At 39.8% G+C, this 23,256-nt stretch overlaps 1 protein-coding gene across 6 annotated transcripts in view; it reads right to left on the bottom strand.

The window, feature by feature from the left end:
• SAMD12 (sterile alpha motif domain containing 12) overlaps positions 1 to 23,256 on the bottom strand; it is a 471,810-nt gene that overhangs the window by 23,731 nt on the left and 424,823 nt on the right. Inside the window, exon 6 of one of the 6 annotated variants that reach the window (XM_065519550.1) lies at positions 21,815 to 22,466. The exons of 3 other annotated variants lie outside the window; for them this stretch is intronic. In XM_065519550.1, coding sequence (XP_065375622.1) covers positions 22,408 to 22,466 — 59 coding nt within the window. In that variant the 3' untranslated portion in view covers positions 21,815 to 22,407. Of the gene's footprint in view, positions 1 to 21,814; positions 22,467 to 23,256 lie in introns of those variants that run through there. 2 more of the 6 variants (XM_073999331.1, XM_065519547.1) reach the window with 2 other exon arrangements.

A 23,256-nucleotide genomic window follows, 5' to 3' on the forward strand; every position in this document is an offset into this window, starting at 1 on the left:
ATCGGCAGGAGCGAGATTTCTCCTCCAACGTTACACACTTGCTTTTGGCATAGGAACCAAATGGCTCTTCCTTGTAAGAGGAAGAAGAGGAGGAGGACAACCAGGAGGAGCAGGAGGGAGGAGTAGGAAGAGGAGGGAGAGCAGCATCAGGAGGAAGGGGAGGCAGAACTCCTTCCTTGATGTTTTGTTGTTTGTTGCTGTCAGGAGACACTTTCTATGACTTTTACCCCCTTGGCTTCCACATGTAATTATTATTTGGAGTCAAAGTCAGTGAGAGAAATGTGAGCACTTCAAAGAGAAAATGTAATTTTGAAGCATCTCCTCTTGCCTTCTCTGGATTTTGAAGGTCACGCCAGGCAGTTTGTGCTTCAGCTGTAACTGAGTTACCCACCCACACCACTGTCAAGGGTTGCCCCAAGCAATAAAATGGTGCCATCCAACACTCGTGCTCTGTCTCCAGCCTGCAGGGGGTCAGGCTATACTGTCTTTTTTAAACGACCTCAGGCTGCTGTGCATTTGAGTTCTTTCTGGTTTTAGTTTATTTGCATGCTCTTCCAACATAAGCTGTTACTTATTTTATTTTATTTTTTGCTATTAGTAGGTGACTAACTCTCTAGCAGAGATGGATAATGATATGGTGGGAAAGACATGGGCTTTGATGGAGACTGACGAGGGCTCATGTCTCTGCTTTGGCCTTTACAGCTATAGGCAAGTTTTTTTTTTTTTTTTTTTTTTTTTAAACTTCATCAAGCCTAATTTTAGTTTTTTAATCTATAACAAAGAAATAAATAATGTATGTTTTTTGGTCATGCATGCATGAAAATTAGAGCTGTTCTCTCTCTCTCTCTGTAAATATATACACATATATATATGCACACACACACATACATATGCATATATGGAATGTAGTAGAAAACCACCTGTTTTCTCCTACTCTAAACTCATACTCACAGTCAATATTTTGCTTCTGACACTAGATGTGTGTTTTCCATACATTGATTCTCTGCAGACAGCAAGGGGTATCCTATAATTTAACTCAATTCTCACGCTGTCTGTCTGGAGATAGCATTAGATCCCACAGGTTAAGGGCTCACAACCAAGACTGACCTCACTTCAGATGTTAACTGCAAGTCTCAGGTTGTGGCTTGTGCTTCTGACTGATGGGCTATAAATTGAAGGTTCCCATGCACCTTTTCTTGGGTATGATCATTTGTTAGAATGTCTCACAGAACTCAGAGAACCACTTTACCTGTTTGCCCATTTATTATAAAAGAATACAACTCGGGAACAGCCAGACAGAAGAGATGCATTGGGAGAGGTATGGAGACAGGGATGCAGAGCTTGCATGTCCTCCTGGGGCAAGCCACCTTCCACATGTTCAGCAAACTGGGAGCACCTGGAACCCCACAGTGCAGGGATTTTTATGGAGGCTTCATCACATAGGCGTCATCAGTTGTTAACTCTATCTGCAGCTCCTTTCCCTTTCTCAAAGAGTGGCAGATGGGGCTGAAAGTTCCAAGCTTCTAATTACAGCTTGGTCTTTCTGATGACCAGCCCCCACTCCTAATGTCACCTAATTACAACAAAAGATATTCATATTACCCAGGAAATTCCAATAGATTAAAATATCTTTGTCAGGAAGCAGGGTCAAAGAACAAATATCAGAACAAGAAATTCTCCTATTACTCCCTATTGCTCAGTAAATTACAGGATTTTAGGAGCTCTGTGCCAGGAATGGGGGCCAAAGACCAAAATCTATCTTTCCTTTCCTTCCTTCCTTCCTTCCTTCCTTCCTTCTTTCCTTCCTTTTTTTTTTTCTTTCTTTTTTTTTTTTTTTTTTGAGACAGAGTCTTACTTTGTCACCCAGGCTGGAGTGTAATGGCACAATCATGGCTCACTGCAACCTCCACCTCCCAGGTTCAAGTGATTCTTATGCCTCAGCCCCCTGATTAGCTGGGATTACAGGCACCCACCACCATGCCGGGCTAATTTTTGTATTTTTAGTAGAGACAGGGTTTCACTATGTTGGCCAGACTGGTCTCAAACTCCTGGCCTCAAGTTATCCACCTGCCTCAGCCTCCCAAAATGCTGGGATTACAGGCATGGGCCACTATGCCCAGCCCTCAAAATATATATTTCTTATTACAAATCACTATATATATACACACATATATATGATATATACATATATATATAACCTAACAGTGGCATAGCAGTGAAAAGTAAATGCTAGCTGTTATTAGTGTCCTTTCTCATGCTTTTACATTTACTTGTTAGAATCCTTAGACCAGTGGTTCGCAAAATGTTCTCTTCAGATCCACAATGTCTGATCTGACACATGATAATAAGTAACATGGTTGAGTCCAGTTTTTCCCAACCTTTTATCCTCTTCACCTGCCTCCTAAACCCTTGGTTTCTATTTGCCTTTGCATTTGTCCTTGAGAAAGGTCTGCTTTTGTATGGCATCTTGGCTTCTAGGTTGGTACACTGGGTTTCTCAACTTCATCTGATTTCAGTTCCGTGTAATAAATAATAGCCATTTTAGCTAGAGTTTTAGCTATGAATAGCTTCTTTCCTCATAACTTCATCTTATATTTATTGCCTAAAATGATAGATTGAAAGTCATCACCTAGCAACTGGCACATTTTTTTCTTGTGGTCTAGTTACTTGTAATGATTGACTATTGCTGTAGCTTCAGTCGCTCGTCTTGGTCAAAAATGGATATAAGGGGTCTATAAATAGATACCATTTACATACTCTCAAGATTATCAGTGCAACTTACTGAAATGAGTTCATTTGTACAGAACACTTTGTCTATCAATTTATTTCTCACATCTTCAAAAGGAGTAGCTGATTCAAGCCTATCTAGGATTTTATACTTACAGTACCTTTATTAGTTCTGTTATCTCAAACCCCAGATCTCCTGTTGGAGACTGGCTTTTTGTGGCTCTGTAAAAACAGCGACTAAAATCTTAAAGCAAGAAAGAACACAAAAATTTTTATATCGCTTCATGTTCATTTCCCATATATTGCTCTGTCACAAAAAATTAATGCTTTGTACTTTAAAAGAGCCTTTCATCCAAAAACCTCAAAGAACTTTATAAATAAGTAAGCATGATTATTCACCTTTACAGGGTGGGAATGATGCACAAAGCTGTTAAAAGTGTATTGTGCATTATTTCCAAGCTCAGGAAAAAGTTCATTTTAATTTAATGCATGTAAAATTAGTAGATTTGGTGTTTAAAGAGTGTGCACACTATGTTTCTCTAGGCCTCAACAGTCTACAGATATTAACAAAGGTACAACAATGGTAAACCCAAATTTCCCTGGCTTTTCTCTCCTTGTGCGTGACGTAAGACCTCAGCTTCCTGCAAAGCCCCTTATGTATATCTGGGTGTCCCTAGGAGGCATCTCTCCCATGCTCAAGAGCTGTCCATCCCTGCTGGGCCTCCTCTGCTTCATTGAGCGGCAGAGTTTCCAATCAGGAACTGGAATGCAGTTTCCCTCCATTGCACAGCCAGACACTCTCACAAAGTTAATCATGCCCCTTAGGTGCTTACCGACCTGTAGTGATGTGGGAGAGTGGATACTCTTCCCTGCCTGTAATCTTCTATGATGAGGCAGTCCAAGGTGAAGCATCTTGAACTCCACCGTTTTGCAAGTGGCGTTTCCTCTCAAGGAAGATAGTTCTGTCACTTCTTACTTCGCGCCCCGCTCCCCGCCTCACCACCACCACAATGGAGAGCTGGGCTCAGAGATGTGGTCTGATGTTGAACATTATGTCAGACTCAGAGCTTAGTGGCTTTTGTGTGCTCAACACCATGGCCTGCTCCACCATATGCCCCCTGGTGTGCACTCCAGGAGGCTGACCTGTAAGCAAGAGGAACGCAGACTGTATACTCCTGGACCTGGTCTGTTACAATCAGGAGGTTCTCCTGATGAACATGGAACTGCCACAGAACTTCAATGTCATAAAAGACTCCTCCATGAGCAGAATGGATCAAGACAACAATACCCATCAGTGTCATATTGGAACACAGACAAAAACATGAATGTTGTCCAAGCCACAAAAATGGACAACTAGTTAACTAGAAGTGGAAAATGATATTGGGAAGTGGGGAAATTCTATAAGCAGGTATCTTAGTAAATCTTATCTAGAATGAGGGAGCAATGCAATGAGATTAAAGAAGCTGCTTTGGCCTCCCTTTGCTGACAGCAGTCAATCCAGGATGAAGCCCCTTCCTTCCTTCAGCCTTTCCCCAGATTACCCTCCACCATCCCAATTTAAGAAAGACTAAGTCCTAACACCCCCTCATGGAGACTCCCCACGGTTCTCTATGGTGAGCATTCTGGCCTGCTATAATGAGCAACAAACCCAACATGTTCAACTACAGGTGTGTTCTTGGGGGTTGTTGGCTGGGGAGCATTGAAATCCAGCTGGACGTAACAATGTGATATGATTTGACTGTGCCACACCCAAATCTCAACTTGAATTGTATCTCCCAGAATTCCCACATGTTGTGGGAAGTACCCAGTGGGAGGTAATTGAATCACAGGGGCTGGTCTTTCCCATGCTATTCTCATGATAGGGAATAAGTCTCATGAGATCTGATGGGTTTATCAGGGGTTTCTGTTTTTGCTTCCTCCTCATTTTCTCATGCTGCTGCCATGTGGAACTGTAAGTCAAATTAAACCTCTTTTTCTTCCCAGTCTCAGGTATGTCTTTATCAGCAGCATGAAAACAGACTAATACACAATGGCTCTATTGCCCTCTGATGTTTGCTGGGTTTGGCCAATGGAAGGACGATTGGAGTGTAAGAGGAGAATGGGGTCAGGGTGCTATTCCCCCGTCTCCCTCCCTCCTGCAACATGTGTCCTCTCTTTCCACATACCAGTGACCACACAGATCCCACTGTGTCATTAGCCCTGAGACACTTCACCAGCTCTTGTTGGTTTCCCTGCATTCTGACCACATGTATAGCATCTGTTTATTAAAAGTTTAGTGAACCAATATGAGAGTGCTGACAATTTATAGCAACAACCAAAGCTTCCTTATTAGATTCTCCTCATTACATTCTGACCCTTTTCTCTTAGGCTGTGTTCTTCCCAGAATATTTTTCAGTCCTCATGCAAACAGGCCTCTGGCTTGTCTGCCTCACTGGTTTGCCAGGCACAATCCAGATAGGGCAGAATTATGCTTGGACAAGTTATCCTTTTTTGCTGCCCTAACCTAAGTGATAAGCTTAGGAAAGAAATCTTCAGAAATTATTAAATTTCAAGATCAACTGATTGGTAGGACTTTTCTTTCTGACTACCATGTCAGAAAATTGCAACTGCATACGAGTTATGGAAATCAAATCCCAGAGGAAAAAAAAAATTAGGGGTATGAAGATGTATATATTCAAGAATAAACTCATTTTCACTATAAAGAAAGAACAAAGAATATTAATCAAACACATCAATGACCCTAACAATAAATTACCTAAGAGATCACCCTTAACACATTAAAAGATGTTTAGCATTTTAATGCTTATTTTTTCTTTTAAAACCAACCACACAGCAATAGAAAATGGGGAATACTATAGTGGGGAGGGAAGGAGGCGGGAAAGGGTTGAAAAGTCTACCTAGCGGGTATTATGCTCACTACCTGGGTGACAGGCTCAATTGTACCTCAAACCATAGCACCATGCAATATAGTCATGTAACAATCCTGTACATATACCCCCTGAATCTAAAATAAAAGTTGAAATTATAAAAATTAAAATAAAACAAAACTAACCACAGACAGATTAAAGTCCAAGAGACACAGTAGACAAATTTCCTTCCGTGGAAGCTACTCTGCAAGGAAATGCCGATCCTAACATCATGTTTTAAGTTTTAGCAAACTATTTGTTCTTCTCCTGGCTTAAGTTTGGTGCTATTATTGTTTTACCACATATTCTTTTTAAATATGTGATTTTGAAAAACTTTCCCTACAGATGCAATTGTTTCAAAACTGCATGTTGGGGCTACATTTCTTTGTTCCTGTGGGAATACATTTTTACTTGTATAATGTAAGTCAGTATGAAAATAAGATTTGCTTGAAGAAAATCGTTTTCCAGCCATGCTTCAGGACCACTTGTAGTCTATCAGGCAGCTGTACCAATGTTATGTACAGAAATTCACTGACCCCAATGTTTCTTTCAGGGAGACTTATGGATAGTTCTAGAGATATTTACAAGAGGCAATGTGTACAGTTTCTAAAACATTTTAATTGTAATTGAAAAATAAAAAAGATGAAGGACAACAAAAGAATCTCCTGCTTTTAAAGTGCTACCTCCAGGAGTCGGCAAAGCTACTTGGAGGCTCTTCTTTGGGGTTAATTTTTCTCAAAGACTGAGGAAAGCTGTTTTTCCCCTACTTGTGGTTAAGTGTTTTCATATGAAGTATTATTTTATATAATGTGTTTATATAAAATACACACATTATGGGGGCTGGAAAATTTTGCATGAATTTGAAGATTAGACACGGTACATTCAAGGAAATTTCAGGTTTGTGGTGGGCTGCATTGAATCATTGTCTCAGACCCTATGGGAACGCTAAGACTTTTACATTTGCTATTAGGCAATATCTATAAATTATATACATCATACATAGGGTGATCAGTTTATTATAGACTTGGAAATGCACAAGTGACTACTAGCTGTGTGAGGCAAGTTACTTAATCTCTCTAAGTCTCAGTTTCTCATTTGGGGAAACGATTGTACACTAAACTCAGAGTGCTTGTGAAGATTAAATGCCATTCATACTTAAAGAGTTTGTCAAAGTTCCAGGCCCAATATGTATTAGTTATTATTATTATTGTAGATATATTAGTTTAATATTTTGACTTGAAAACTGATACTTCTTATAAAATGTGGAGGGGACTTAAAGTGATCTTTAAGATGTCATGCTCTATACTATATGCATACTTTACAAATTATCTTCTTTGCAAATTTCTGGGAACACGTAATTCTCAACCAATAACACAGATCAATTTTATTTACTGTAACTTTTGAGAAGTATGTAAAGCATGCTACTGTAAAAATAAATCCAACTCTTGCATCTGTGATTAATTGATTTTGACGAGGGTGCCAACACAATTTAATGGGGAAAAGGAGTCTTTTCATCAAATGGTGCTGGGATAGTTAAACATTTATATGCAAAACAATAACATTGGACTCCTGGCTTAAATCATACACAAAAATTAACACAGAATGGATTAAAGACCTAGATGTAGAAGCTAAAATGGTAAAAGTCTTCGAAGATAAAATAAGAGTAAACCTTTGTGACTTTGGCTAGGCAATGGTTTCTTGACTAGAACAATAAAAGTACAAATGATAAAAGAAAAAAATAGATTGGACTACACTAAAATTAAAAATTTTACACTGCAAATGATAACATCAAAAAATGAAAGGACAAGATGGAATGAGAGAAAATATCTGCAAATCTTATATCTGATAAGGGACTCATATTCAAAATACATGAAGAATTCTGACTACTCAATAAAAAGACAAATAACTAAATTTAAAATTGGTCAAAAGATATGAATAGACATTTCTCCAAGGAAAATATACAAATGACCAAGAAGTACATATAAAAATGCTCAGCATTATTAGTCATTCTGCAAATGTAAACCAAAATCACGTTGAGATACCATCTCATAAACACTAGGATTTTATGAAAAGGTTGCAAAATGGCAAATGTTGGTAAGGATGTGGAGAAGTTGCAACTTTCACACATTGCTGGTGGGAATGTAAAATGGTTCAGCCATTTTGGAAAACACTCTGGCAGGTCCTTAAAATGATTAACATATACTGTGTTAATCATGTGACCCAGTGATTAGACTGCTTAGTATACTCCTTAGTATATATCCAAGAGAAATAAAAACATTTGCACACACAAAAATGTGTAGATGAGTATTTATGGCAGTGTTACCAATAACATAGAAGTAGAAACAACCCAAAAGTCCATCAACTGATGAGTGACTAAACAAAATGTGGTATATCCATACAGTGAAATATTATTTGGCAATAAAAAGAAATGAAGTACTGATACATGAATCAACATGAATGAACCCTGAAAAACATGCTAAGTGAAAGAAGTTGGTAGCAAAAGACCATATATTGTGTGACTGTATTTGTACAAAATGTCTGGGATAGGCAGATCTACAAAGACAGAAAGAAGGTCAGTGGTTGCCAGGGACTGGGAGGAGAGGAGGCTTGGAGAGAATGGGGAGTGGCTGCTAATGGGTACAGGATTTTTTTTTTGGTCAGGTCGTGAAATTGTTCTAAAATCAGACTGATTATTGCTTGGCCCCTCGAATATATTTCAAACATTGAATTGTGCATTTAAAAATGGGTGAATTGCAATAGCAAAGACTTGAAACCAATCCAAATGTCCATCAGTGATAGACTGGATTAAGAAAATGTGGCACATACACACCATGGAATACTATGCAGCCATAAAAAAGGATGAGTTCCTGTCCTTTGTAGGGACATGGATGAAGCTGGAAACCATCATTCTGAGCAAACTATTGCAAGGACAAAAAACCAAACACCACATGTTCTCACTCATACGTGGGAATTGAACAATGAGAACACTTGGACACAGGAAGGGGAACATCACACACCAGGGCCTATCATGGGGTGGGGGAAGTGAGGAGGGATAGCATTAGGAGACATACCTAATGTAAATGATGAGTTAATGGGTGCAGCACACCAACATGGCACATATATACATATGTTACAAACCCGCATGTTGTGTACATGTGCCCTAGAACGTAAAGTAACATTTAAAAAAGAATAAAATAAAATAAAATAAAACGGATGAATTGTGTGTATTGTTTAATCTCAATATAGTTGTTTTTTAAAAAAGAAAGAAAAAGAAACCTGAAACATGTCTTGAATGTTAGACCTCATAGTCAGTTTCCTCAGTATAGGTTTTTAACATATAGGATATCTATTTGATCTTTGCTTTGGTTCTGCTTAACACTATATTTTACAGCAGTTGAAGTCTGCATGCCTGTTTGAGCAAATTGGAGACCATTGGAAATTTGGATGGGAAAGTAATTAGCTGAGTTGAACCTTGGCCAAAAGGCACTGTGTTCTAACTGGAAGGTACTATTGGATTTTTAAAACAGTTTTATTGAGGTGTAATTGATATACAAAAAAATCTGCATATATTTAATGTATACAACTTGATGAGCTTGAACATGCACACACATGCATGAAACCGTCATCACAGAGTAATAAATATATCCATCACCTCCAAAAGTTTGCTTCTGCCTCTCTTTCCTTTTTTTTGTGATAAGAACACTTGAGAGCTCCTTTTAAACAATTTTTCTGTATACAATATAGTTTTGCTAACTATAGGCACTGCTGTACAACAGACCTCTCCTATTCATCTTGCAGAATTGAAACTTTATACCATTTGAACAACAACTCCCCATTTACCCCTCCCTCCAGCCCCTGGTAACCAGAATTCTACTCTCTGCTTCTAGGAATTTGACGGTATTTGTCCTCATGCTGGTGGAATATTGTCCTTCTGCGACTGGCTTATTTCACTTACCATAATGTGTCAGCTCCTAGGAATAGGGTTTTCTGTCCCTTGCATAAGATAGGAATCATACTTTTCAACCAGCTCCCCTTTCCTGTTGGACAAGTGGTACAGTATTGATGCACAGTTTAGAGTGCAACCTCCTGAGTGAACAACACTATTCCTTGCCATGCCTGAAATTTCTTTTTGTTTCTTTGCCTTCCATCCAACTATTGATCGAGTCAGGGTTCTGTGTAACTTACAAGGTGTTAGGTGTTGTCAGACTGTCACGTTAGAGCTCTAAGACCCGCCGCTGTAATGGGCTGACTGTCTTTATGGAGGTGGAGAGCAGAAGGGCAAGCTGGTGGATTAAGGAACAGAAGCACTTGCCTTAAGGGACCCAGAAGCTTAGCTCAAAATCAGTGCCCCTGGAACCTCCATCTTATTGACAAAGCAAGTAGCTGTCATTGTACATTACAAGGCCCTGTCTTTTAGACAAGCAGTCTCTGTTTTCTTTTATGTGATGGACTATTTTTGGATGTGTTCTTGACCATTATCTAATAATACATATACATATTTAACTATAGATTACATATTTATATTTATTGTGTTATATAATATACATATCCATAACTTTTTTTTTTTTTTTTTTTGAGATGGAGTCTTGCTCTGTTGCTCAGGCTGGAATACAGTGGTGCAATCTCACTGCAACCTCTGCCTCCTGGGTTCAAGTGATTCTTGTGCCTCAGCCTCCCATGTAGCTGGGACTACAGGCACATGCCATCACACCTGGCTAATTTTTGTATTTTTAGTAGAGACAGGGTTTCACCATGTTGGTTGTGCTAGTCTTGAACTCCTGACCTCAGATGATCTGCCTGCCTCAGCCTCCCAAAGTGCTGGGATTACAGGCATGAGCCACCATATCCAGCCTACATATATATATATATATATATTCATAACTTATTTGGCAATTAAAAATACTGCCTGTTAGCAATTGTAAATAATATTTTAGATGGGCTGATGTATAGTAAAAAGAAAAAATTGTTCTGAGTCAGAAAGATTCAAATCTTGGTCCTACCAGTTAAAAGTGCTGGACCTCGGGAAAATCATGCAAGCTCCTTCTGGGTTTTGGCCCCCTCCTCTGTTAATAGGCTAATAATGTTACCTATCCTGTGGGATTGATCTGAGGATTCAATGGGGCAATGTTTGCCAAAGTGCTTTTGTAAAGTTAAAAGGGCTCTCATAGTCATCTTGTTGTATGTGGACCGTTTAACGTCCCCAGTGAGACTGAAGGCTCCCTGGTTTTGCAGATCCTCAGGATGAGTGAGGACACTCAGTTCAGATTTGCTGATTTTTTTGGTTGTTTTGAGGGCCTTCTGGTTGTTGGGAGACAAGAGGTGTTCAAGGCCCTTTTTCTGACTCACTTCTAAGGAGACTGGGACATGGCATGGGTCGAGTGTATCTGGGTGGGCCATTCATTCATTCACTTATTCAATAACCAATAATTGAGTATTGCTTGGGTCTAGGTGCTTGGGAAAAAGTGGTTCATTATAGTATACTGGCAAATGCTCCACTTCCAGGAGCTGACATTCCAGTGGAATAAGATGATCCAAATAATCAATGAAATAAAGAAATACACAATTTCAGAGAATTTTAGTCCCACTGCACAAAATAAAGCAAGACAAAAGGGTAAAAAGTGGGGATGAAGACATTCTTTATTTTTTCCCCATTTTATATTGATGTTTCAAATCTACAGAAAAGTTAAAATAATAATATGCAACGAATATGCATTTTCTCATTACCCAAATCCATCAGTTATTAACATAACGCCACACTTGCTTTCTTTCTCCCCTGTATGTGTGCATGTCTTTATGTACTTCTTTGTGTACACATGTGTGGGTTTTTGTTGTTGTATCATTTAGAATAAGTTATAAATATCACGGAATTTTAACTCTAAATAGTTCAGCAAATATTTCCAAAGAATAGGATATTTACCTGTGTGACCACAATGCCATATGACTTTCAAAAAATTTAGTAGTAAAGCAAAACAAAAACAGAAAAAACTGGGAGGCATCATATTACCTGACTTCAAACTATACTACAAGGCTAACCAGCTGGGTTCTGGTACAAAAACAGACACATAGACCCATGGAACAGATTAGAGACCTCAGAAATAAAGCTGCACACCTACAACCATCTGATCTTCAACAAAGCCAACAACAACAAGCAACAGGGAAAGGACTCCCTATTTAATAAATGGTGCTGGGATAAGTATAATTGGATAGCCATAGGCAGAAGATTGACACTGGACCCCTAGTTTTACCATATATGAAAATCAACTCAAGATGGATTAAAGAATTAAATGTAAAACCTAAAACTATAAACCCTAGGAGAAAACATAGGAAATACCATTCTGGACATTGCCCTGGGCAAAGACTTCATGACAAAGACTCCAAAAGCGATTGCAACAAAAATAAAATTTGACAAGTGGGAGCTTATTAAACTAAAGAGCTCTTGTGCAGCAAAAGGAACTATCCCCACTGTAAACAGAGAACTTACAGAATGGGAGAAAATATTTACGAACTATGCATTCAGCAAAGATCTAATATCCGGAATCTATAAGGGATCTAAACAAATCAACAAGCCAAATCAAATGACCCCATTAAAAATGGGTGAAGGACATGAAAAGATGCTTCTCAAAAGAAGACTTACATATAGCCAACAAACACGAAAAAATGCTTAATATCACTAATCATTAGGGAAATGCAAATCAAAACCACAATGACATATCATATCACACCAGTCAGAATGGCTATTATTAAAAAGTCAAGAAGTAACAGATGCCGGCAAGATATTGGAGAAAAGGGAACTTATATATATTGTTGATGGGAATGTAAATTAGTTCAGCCACTGTGGAAAGCAGTTCAGAGATTTTTTCAAAGAACTTAATAGAATTACCATTTGACCCTGCAATCCCATCACTTGGTATATACCCAACAGGCACAGTGGCTCATGCCTGTAATCCCAGCACTCTGGGAGGCCGAGGCAGGCAGATCACAAGGTCAGGAGATCGAGACCATCCTGACTAATACGGTGAAACCCCATCTCTAATAAAAATACAAAATATCAGCTGGGCATGGTGGCATGCGACTGTAGTCCCAGCTACTCAGGAGACTGAGGCAGGAGAATTGCTTGAACCCGGGAGGTGGAGGTTTCAGTGAGCCGAGATCGTGCCACTGCACTCCAGCCTGGGAGACAGAGTGAGACTCCATCTAAAAAAAGTAAAAAGACAACAGGTGCTGGAGAGGATGTGGAGAAATAGGAACACTTTTACACTGTTGGTGGGATTGTAAACTAGTTCAACCATTATGGAAAACAGTATGGCGATTCCTCAAGGATCTAGAACTAGATGTACCATATGACCCAGCCATCCCATTACTGGGTATATACCCAAAGGATTATAAATCATGCTGCTATAAAGACACATGCACACGTATGTTTATTGCGGCACTATTCACAATAGCAAAGACTTGGAATCAACCCAAATGTCCATCAATGACAGACTGGATTAAGAAAATGTGGCACATATACACCATGGAATACTATGCAGCCATAAAAAAGGATGAGTTTGTGTCCTTTGTAGGGACATGGATGCAGCTGGAAACCATCATTCTTAGCGAACTATCACAAGAACAGAAAACCAAACACCGCATGTTCTCACTCATAGGTGGGAACTGAACAACGAGATCAGTTGCACTCGGGAAGGGGAACATCACACACCGGAGCCTATCATAGGGAGGGGGGAGGGGGGAGGGATTGCATTGGGAGTTATACCTGATGTAAATGACGAGTTGATGGGTGCAGCACAGCAACATGGCACAAGTATACATATGTAACAAACCTGCACGTTATGCACATGTACCCTAGAACTTAAAGTATAATAATAAAAAATAATTAAAAAAAAAAGTAAAAAGAAAAAAGAATATAAAAAAGAATATAAATTGTTCTATCATAAAGACATGTGCATGTGTATGTTAATCACAGCACTATTCACTATGGCAAAGATATAGAATGAATCTAGATGTTCATCAATGGTGCACTGGATAAAGAAAATGTGGTACATATACACCATAGACTACTACACAGCCATAAAAAAGAATGACATCATGGCCTTTGCAGCAACATGCATGGAGCCGGAGGCCATTATCCTAAGTGAATTAACGTAAGAACAGAAAACCAAATGCTGCATGTTCCCACTTATAAGTGAGAGCTAAACAATGAGGACACATGGACACAAAGAAAGGAGCATGGGGTCTATTCAAGGATGGGAGAAGGGTGAGAACTGAAAAATTACCCATCCTATTGGGTATTATCCTGATTATCTGGGTGACAAAATTACTGGTACACCAAACCCCTGTGACACACAATTTACACATGTAACAAATCTGCACATGTACCCCTTAAACCTAAAGTTAAAAAAAAAATACCACTATTGTATGTAACAACATTATTTAACATGGAGTGAAATTTGATTTTTCCTCAATTTTCCCATAAATGTCCTTCATAGTTGTTTTTGCTATTGTTTGTGTGGGAAAGTGGTTATTTGGGTGATGAAAAAAAGTTTCTCTACAGATGTGGCTTTTGAGAAAAGACAAGAGTGTTGAGAAAGAAACAGTTGTGTGGTGATGTAGTACATAAGCCTAGACATGGAGGAGAGTAAGGTCCCAAGGTGGGAATGAGAGGATGCGTTTCAGATATCACAAAATTGCGCATGAACAAGAGGGAGCGTGTTGGTCAGAGAAGTTGGAGAGGCAGTTGGTAGCAGATGATGTAGAGCTTATGGAGCTGCTCATGAGTTGAGTTGAGTTTTGTATTAAGTCTACAGGGGAAGACACAGAGGATTTTTTTTTTTTTTTTTTTGAGACAAGATCTCATTCTGTCACCCAGGCTAAAGTGCAGTGGTGCAATCAGAGCTCACTGCAGCCTCTACTTCCTGGACTCAAGCCACCATCCTGTTTCAGCCTTCTGAGTAGCTGGGATGATGGGCATGCACCATGTCCAGCTAATATTTTTTAAAAAATCTTTTGTAGATACAGGATTTCACTGTGTTGCTCAAGCTGGTCTCAAACTCCAGGGCTCAAGCAATTCTTGTGCCTCAGCCTCCCAAAGTGCTGAGATTATAGGCATGAGCCATTGTGCCCAGCCACCACTAAGGATTAATACCTGGGAAGGAAGCTAGGCACGGTGGCTCATAAATGGATGTAATCCCAGCATTTTGGGAGGCCGAGGCAGGATTGCTCAATCCCAGGAGCTTGAAGCTGCAGTAAGCTATGATCACACCTCTGCATTTCAGCCTGGCTGACAGAGTGAGATCCTGTTTTTGAAAACATAAAATAAAATAAAAAATAAACATAAAGGAGATGCCATTAGAAATTAAAAACTGAGAAGCAATGTGGTCTGACTGATGTTTTGAATAGATCATTCTCTGTGCCATGTGGAGAAAAAACTGAGTTGGGCAAGTGTGTGGTAGGAAGAGGCCCTTTCAGAATCCCAGGTGGCTGATACACATACAGGTTTATCTGCTCCCATCTGGTCTAACCACACTGCCATACACTTCTCTTGACACTTCTCAACCACTGTTCCTATGCTGAATTGAAACGTCCATAAATCTGAAAACCTGAAGCCGTCACACGGTGGCCCAATTTGTCAAACAGCAGTTTAGTTTTGCTATCCAGGTATGTTTGGGTAATTCTGAGTACAGTATTTTTTAAATGTTTTTCTTATCTTACTATTTTATAAGAACAAATGGAAAATAAAACACTAAATGTTTGAGACTAGAGTTAAGAAGCATAAGCCAAATACGTTTAGTATAGTTAAAACCTAAATTGAGGTTATTAATCAGTCGAAAGTGGTAAATCTTATTTTAAGCCAAGCAACGTTTTGTTCAATTGCAAAGGAAAAGGAGCTTAAAGACCATAGTCACACTTATGGAAATGCATACAAGAAACATCTGAAAAAAGTGAGGGACAGTTAGGAATTACATACTAAGTTTTGGCTCTTTTGGACAAAGTACTTTCTGTAAAGCATAAAAACCTATTGCATGATTTTTCAAACACTAGGTTTTTAAAATTAAAAAAATTTTTTTTTTAGACAGTCTCCCTCAGACTGGAGTGTAGTGGGATAATCTCAGCTCACTGCAACCTCCGCCCCCTGGGTTCAAGTGATTCTCCTGCCTCAGCCTCCCGAGTATCTGGGATTACAGGCGAGCACCACCATGCCCAGCTAATTTTTGTATTTTTAGTAGAGACGGATTTCACCATGTTGGCCAGGCTGGTCTTGAACTCCTGACCTCAGGTGATCCGCCTGCCTCAGCCTCCCAAAGCTCTGGTTTTATAGGCGTGAGCCACCATGCCTGGCCACACATTTCTTATATTGAATTAGTTAGAATAATTAATGTTAACTGCCACAGCAAACAAATCCTGAAAGATTGACAGGTTACACACACAAAAAGCTATTTCTTGCACATGCAAAGTCTAATGTACGTGGGACACCTCTTTCTTTGTAGCCTCACCATCTGGCAAGTGTGGCTCTGAAAGTAGCCTTGGATACTCAGAAGAGAAGCACAGAATGAGGCCGTCTGCCTGTTCATGCTTCTGCCCAGGGGGTTGGGAGGGCATCATCACTTCAGTTTATAGTCCATAGGACTCGCTCCTCCCCATGGCTGGCAATGGATGCAAGCATTTGGAATTCTTGGGGACTGTCAGTAATTTCTTTACAGTTATCATACATGAAGGCAAAGAATTCTAAACAAGGGGCCAGGCGGGATGGCTCAGGCCTCTAATCCCAACACTTCGGGAGACCGAGGCGGGCAGATCAACTGAGGTCGGGAGTTTAAGACCAGCCTGACCGACATGGAGAAATCCCATCTCTACTAAAAACACAAAATTAGCCAGACTTGGTGGTGCATGCCTGTAATCCCAGCTACTCAGGAGGCTGAGGCAAGAGAATCGCTTGAACCTGGGAGGCAGAGGTTGCAGTGAGCGGAAATCGCACCATTGCACTCCAGCCTGGTCAACAAGAGTGAAACTCCGTCTCCCCGCCCCAAAAAAGCAGAAGAATTCTAAACAAGGAAGTCTTCATGGATGCTTGATGTGGCTGGCCAGGTACGAAGGGTAGTATTTGGAGTAGGAGATGCAGAGGAGTTAAGAGCACTATCTTCTTTTAGAGCTCTCTTTCGGAAAACTTCCTTTTCTCTTCCTCCTGGCCTCACGTTTTCTCCCTTACCTTTTAAAGATGAAGTCATTACTAGAGTCAGGCCCAGGTGAAAGAGGCCTAATGCCAACCAAGCACTTAGGTCATATTCTGGCTTAGGCCAGAAGAGGCAAAAGCGGGTGTTTGCGGTTCACTATCTGGCTCATGCAGGTACGGGACTAGGCAGGATTTTTGGATCAAAACTGTGGGTACTTAAAAAGCCCGGATTAATCTGGATTACCCCTCATACTATCAGATATTTGCAACAGCAAAAGGCCATGAGGCAGCATTCAGAGTCCAGACCAGCATCTACTATCACAGCTTAGCGTGGCCACTGAAGGTGACAATTTAAATCATGTGAAGAACTAAATTCAGAAACAACACTCGGCATCAAAGTACAGTTGCTTTAGAAGTTTAGCCCAGTTGCCGGCTCCCTCGGCTGGACTCAGTGCCCAGTAGACGGGGTTGAATTAACAATATGTCAGCTCCCTTCTCTGTGGCTCCTGAGGGGGCTGAAATGACACCTGCACAGGGCTAGCCAGCTTTGGAAGCCTGCTGTGTTCTGAATCCTTTATCTTTTCTCCTAGGATCAGCTGGAGAACTAGAATATCTGTCCCTGTCTCATCCACTGTGGCCAAGCGAGAGGAGAGGCTGACCAGAAATTCTGATTACTCACATTTGCTTCTGTGGCACTTAAGGAATATGGGTCTGACAAACAATTGATGAGAGCCAAAGGTTTGGGATTATAGACACTTATATGCCAAAAATATGTAATACTCACAAATATCCATGTACACACCACGACCCTTCCCTTCTACCTCCTTCCTGCCCACAACCCACTGACCCCGGGTCATTTCCTAAGTATCTTGCAGTTAGGCAGAGCCACGTGGCTCATTCTGTCTAGCGGGCGATAGCTGTGAGTGTTTCGTGCCTTTCTCTCTCTCTCTCTCTCTCTCTCTCTCTCTCTCTCTCTATATATATATATATATATTTTTTTTTTTTTGTTTGTTTGTTTGTTTTTTTTGAGGCAGTGTCTCACTCTGTTGACGAGGTTGGAGAGCAGTGGTGTGATATTGGTTCACTGCAACCTCCGCCTCCCAGGCTCAAGCAATCCTCCCACTTCAGGCTCCCAAGTAGCTGGGATTACTGGCATGTGTCACCACATGCAGCTATTTGGTAGAGTCAGAGTTTCATCAAGTTGCCCCGACTCACTCAAAATCCTGGGCTCATGTAATCCTCCTGCTTTGACCTCCCAAGGTACTGGGATTATAGGCACGAACCACTGCACCCAACATCATGCCCTTCTCTTCCTTTGCTTATGGGCCTGGAATCCAGGTTTTCCAGATGCTTAGAGCCTCCACTGTCAGTCTGAGTACTGTGGGGAACAGATTCCCCTACACCCTTACCTGAGTCAGGCATGTAAGATAAACCAGAATAAATGGTTTAGTGTACTAAGCTATTAAAACGTTTTAAATTTTGTATTAATTTTTTGTTTGTTTGTTTTAGAGATGGGGGTCTTGCTATGTTGCCCAGGCTGGACTTGAACAACCTTGATCAAGAAATTCTACTGCTTCAGCCTCTGGAGTAGCTGGGACTACAGGTGCATACCACCACATTCAGCTAAACTATTGAAATTTTAAGTTTTATTTCTGGTTACCATAGCACAATCTAACCTATTATGACTAATGTCAGATTCACAATAACATCTTGGCTCTGCCACTTGCTATTTTGGGCCTCTATTTTGTCATCTATAAAATGGAGATCATAAGACTTACTGCAAGGACTGTCATATTTTTGTCTGCCTTGCATCCATTCCTTCTGAGCACTGCTCCTACCTCAAAATTCCATGAGATCCTTTTGCTGTCAATCTGGGGATCCACTTTGCCCACAATAGGGCAGCCAATTAGAGAGCCACATCTTCTTGGACACCCTGATTTGGCCAAGGTGTAGCATGTGACCCCAAAATGGCCAATCGGAGGTCCATTTTCAGGACAGGTGGATGTCATGAGAGAGGGTCCCTTTCTGCATAAGCCTGGGGCTGTGAGACGTCATCTTTGCTATTCATGGAAGAAAGCAGCACTTGTGAATACTAAGAGACTGAGCTAAACAGCCCATCCAGTCCCGGTTTTTCTCTATTACATCATCAAATCTTTCTCTTTCTGTCTCTCTGCTTAAGGTAGTTTGAGTTGGGCTTTAGTCACTAGCAGCTGAAAGAGTCCTGTCCAATGCCCCTGCCTTGGAGTTATTCGAAGGATTAAATAAAACAGTATATTAAAGTACCTGCCAAATTACAAATGCTCTAAACGTAATTGCTATTCTAGCTGAGGTTGGTTGCTAGAGGGCTTTAGTCATGAGCATGTTATCTTGCTTATTCCTTATTCTCAATCCTTTAGGTAACCTTAAGATTTGATGAGCTCATAAACTGAGATCACATTATTTTGGACCCCACAGATTTTTTTTTCCACTTGGCTGCAATAATCTCTGTCCTTTGCTGCCTTGGAGGGGCATCATAAGAAACAGATATTTGAAAACCTTTATTGCATATGCTGCAGGGAAATTGTCTACTGCTTTACTCGGGGTTCCACCTATAAAGAGACATTAAGAAAATTTTCTCAGACTTACATGGGAAGGAAAGCTTGATGTCTCCTAAGGTGATACTTCTCCAACTTTTTCACCCCCATCATCAGAGAAGACTGAGCTTATATTCTTAGGTATTGAAGGCATAACCCTCAGCACAGTTCTTAAACATTCACATGACTTTTGCATTATTCTCCATTATACATTCATGTTTATTTTTATGGATGTTGTAAATCCTGTATCAAATCACTATGATGGCCTCAAGGTTGGCATGAAATTTATGGCTTCTTTTTAATAATGATGACCAAAGTGTATAGGCTATGGCTACACCCTTGTCTTAATCTTCTAATGGTACTACATTTTCTCTGATCCTGAATTTTATTTATTTATAACTTTATATTTTATAGTATATGTTCTTATGAATTGCCACAGCTACTTGGTGGAAATAAATGAGTTATGAATAAAAAAGCTCTTGAATAAACATAAAAAAACACTTGATGAGCCTGAAATTATACCATATGAGGGCACTGGGTATTTACTTGGTTTCCTACTAAAGCCATCTCACCCCAATTTAAGTTAAATTGAATAACACATTGAACAAAAAAGAATGTTTAAAATTTTGAGATGAACAGCACAAAAAGATGTACCATACATTAATACCAATTTTGGAAGATGGATGTTGGAACAGTGTTTGAAAGAACAGGTCTATTTGCTTCCTTTTCACCAAAGGGAATAGGAAAAATATTTTTGTTAACAGAAATGTTCATTATATCTTTAGCTTTACACATGAGGACAGAAATTATGCAATAGCAATATCTGTACTTTAAAAATAAACACCCAATATCGAATTAGCTGGTCTTTTGGATACCCTTACAAGCATCAAAGAATAGAAAAATGCAGAATGCGGACTACAAATCAAATGCCTGCTCACTTACCTATGTCCTTTCCTGGGCAGTATTCTCCATGAAGACTGGACTTTGTACAATCTCCTGTTGTATTCCCAGGGCCTCACATTGGGGGGCACCCAGTAAGTACTTGTAGAATGAATCACGACCACCTCCCCTTTTCCTGTGAGAGGAACTTTGCTGCATCTTGACGGCTAAGTCATTGCTGGCTATGTGTCTTCTTCTATCATATCTTCTTCACCAACTGAATTCTGTGCAATTCTTTAAAGCAGGAGTTCTTAAGATGAGATGTGTTCAGAAAGTTCTTGAATCCACTGAAAAGGTATGCCGAAGTTTGTGCACTGGGTACATTTTTTGAAAAGAGCATGCATAGCTTTCAGCAGTGGTTTTTCAAAGAACTTGTGATCCTGAAGAGTTTAAGGACCACTTAGGCAAGGGATTAATTGTCTAGTGTAGTGCTTTGTGTATAGTGGGTGCCCAGTACATGGATATACAGTTTAATGGTTGAGATTTTTATGTTTCCCAGTCAGAAATAACTGGGTTAGCTCTGTGATATAGCCTAATAACCGAGTCCCTGTAAGCCTTAATTTCTTTATGTGTGAAATGGGAAATACAATATCTTACTGTTATTATTATTTTTAATTTTAGTAGCTTTAGGGGTACAAGCGGGTTTTGGTTACCTGGATAAACTGTATCATGGGGAAGTCTGGAATTTCAATGTACTCATCACCCAAGTAGTGTACATTGTACCCAGTAGGGAGTTTTTCATCTCTCACCCCTCTCCCACCCTCCCGCCTTCTGAATCTCCAGTGTCCATTACCACTCTGTGTGCCTTTGCATACCCATAGCTTAGCTCTCACTCATGAGAACATGCGATATTTGTTTTTCAATTTCTGAATTACTTCACTTAGAATAATGGCCTCCAGGGAAACGATAATATCCAACAGAATATTGTTACAATTAAATGAGGTGATGTAAAGAATATTTGACCCATAGTAAGCACTCAATTAATGGAGCTACTATCTTTGGTAGAGGAATTAAATCGTATTTCAGAGACCAATATCACATACTCACCAGGACTGATTCTCATTATAACAACCTTTGTTTTTCAAAATGAAATAAAATCTATCTATCATCTATCTACCTATCTATCTATCATCTATCTATCTATCTATCTATCTATCTATCTATCTATCATCTATCTATCATCTCTCTCTCTTTCTCTCTCTCTCTCTCTCTATCTATCTACCTATCATCTACTTTAAAAAAGGATTTTGTTTTCACAGAGCAGCATCATTTAATGATTTTGCAATGTGATAGAAATGAATGCAAGAGGAAAACAAAGGCAGGGATGTATCTGTCTTGTCCAGGTTCAGAGACAAAGTATACCTGACCAAAGGGGAATTAGGTCTTTGAAACTCTCCCAGTCTCTTCCCTCTTCCCTCCTGCCTCCATCTCCACCTCCATCACTGTGTGTATGTACACACATGTGCATACAAACACAAAAACACACTCTCAGAAATTTCATTATTTAAGAGTTAGGCAGAAGATCTTTCTGAATCATTTTTTTTTTTTTTTTTTTTCTGAGACAGAGTCTCACTCTATCACCCAGGCTGGAGTGCAGTGGCACAATCTCTGCTCACTGCAACCTCCGGCTCCCCGGTTTAAGAAATTCTTGTGCCTCAGCCTCTGGAGTAGCTGGGATTATAAGCACCCACCACCATGCCTGGCTAATTTTTTGTAGTTTTAGTAGAGACAGGGTTTCACTATCTTGCCCAGGCTCATCTTGAACTCCTGACCTCAGGTAATCCACCCGCCTCGGGCTCCCAAAGTGCTGGGATTACAGGCATGAGCCTGCTGCGCCGGACTCCTTCTTTAAAATATAGTTCTGAATTCACCCTCTCTCTAACTCCCCTAATTTAATTTTTGAATAGAGTGTCTTCAAAGGGAGTGTCAAGTTTGATAGCATTTGTTCTTTTTGTTGAAGTCTTTGAAAGACTTCTTTTTTCCTGATTCCATTGTATCCAAGAATAATCTTTAAAGATTTTTGGCTTAACCAATAAAAATCAATACCTGTTTGTGTTGATGAAGTTACCAACTGCGGACTTGTGTGCTTGTGTCATTGCTCAAATTCTAGTCCAAATTTTTGTTTTCTTTGAAAAACTGCTTCTATAACACCTGGGAGACAAAAATATTTGTAAAATGAAAGCATTCTCTTTAGTATTAAGAAGGAAAGTGAACTATGGTGTATTAGAAGCTTCTAGATTTTCTAATTATGTGCTTACTTTATTTTAAATTATGTTTAATTTGTTGTTTCAAAAGTTTTTGGGGTACAGGTCATTTCTGATTACACGGATAAGTTATTTAGTGGTGATTTCTTCGATTTTGGTGCACCCATCAACCGAGCAGTGTAAACTGTACCCAGTATGTAGTCTTTTATCCTTCACCCCCTTCTCCCTCCCCACTGAAAGTCCCCAAAGTCCATTATATATTCTTATGGCTTTGCATCCTCATAGCTTAGCTCCCACTTATAAGTGAGAACATATGATATTTGGTTTTCCATTCCTGAGTTACTTCACTCAGAATAATGGCCTCCAGCTCCATCCGAGTTGCTGCAAAAGAATTATGTGCTTACTTTAAAAGCAAAGCTGAGGATAAGATTGTACAAAATTAGAACTGAACTGAAGTAGTGTGCTGCAAAGGGATTACAGGAGTCCATCTATTCCAAACCCCTAATATTCCAGAAGAGAATGTTAAAATATAGAGAGATGTGAGCCTTGGCCAAGGTTATGCACTTGTTCCCCCTTCTCCATTCATGGCTGGTGAAAGGGCTTGGATGTGATAGGCTAATTGGGTTGAACATGTAGTGACTGGTTTGTAATTATTTTCATTAATAGAAAGTGGCAGGTTTGTTGTTAGCCCACTTTTTTATACCCCAGGTGTCTATCTCTCTCTCAGGGGATCCATC

The sequence above is a fragment of the Macaca fascicularis genome, chromosome 8, assembly GCF_037993035.2.
Source record: "Macaca fascicularis isolate 582-1 chromosome 8, T2T-MFA8v1.1".
NCBI lineage: Eukaryota > Metazoa > Chordata > Mammalia > Primates > Cercopithecidae > Macaca > Macaca fascicularis.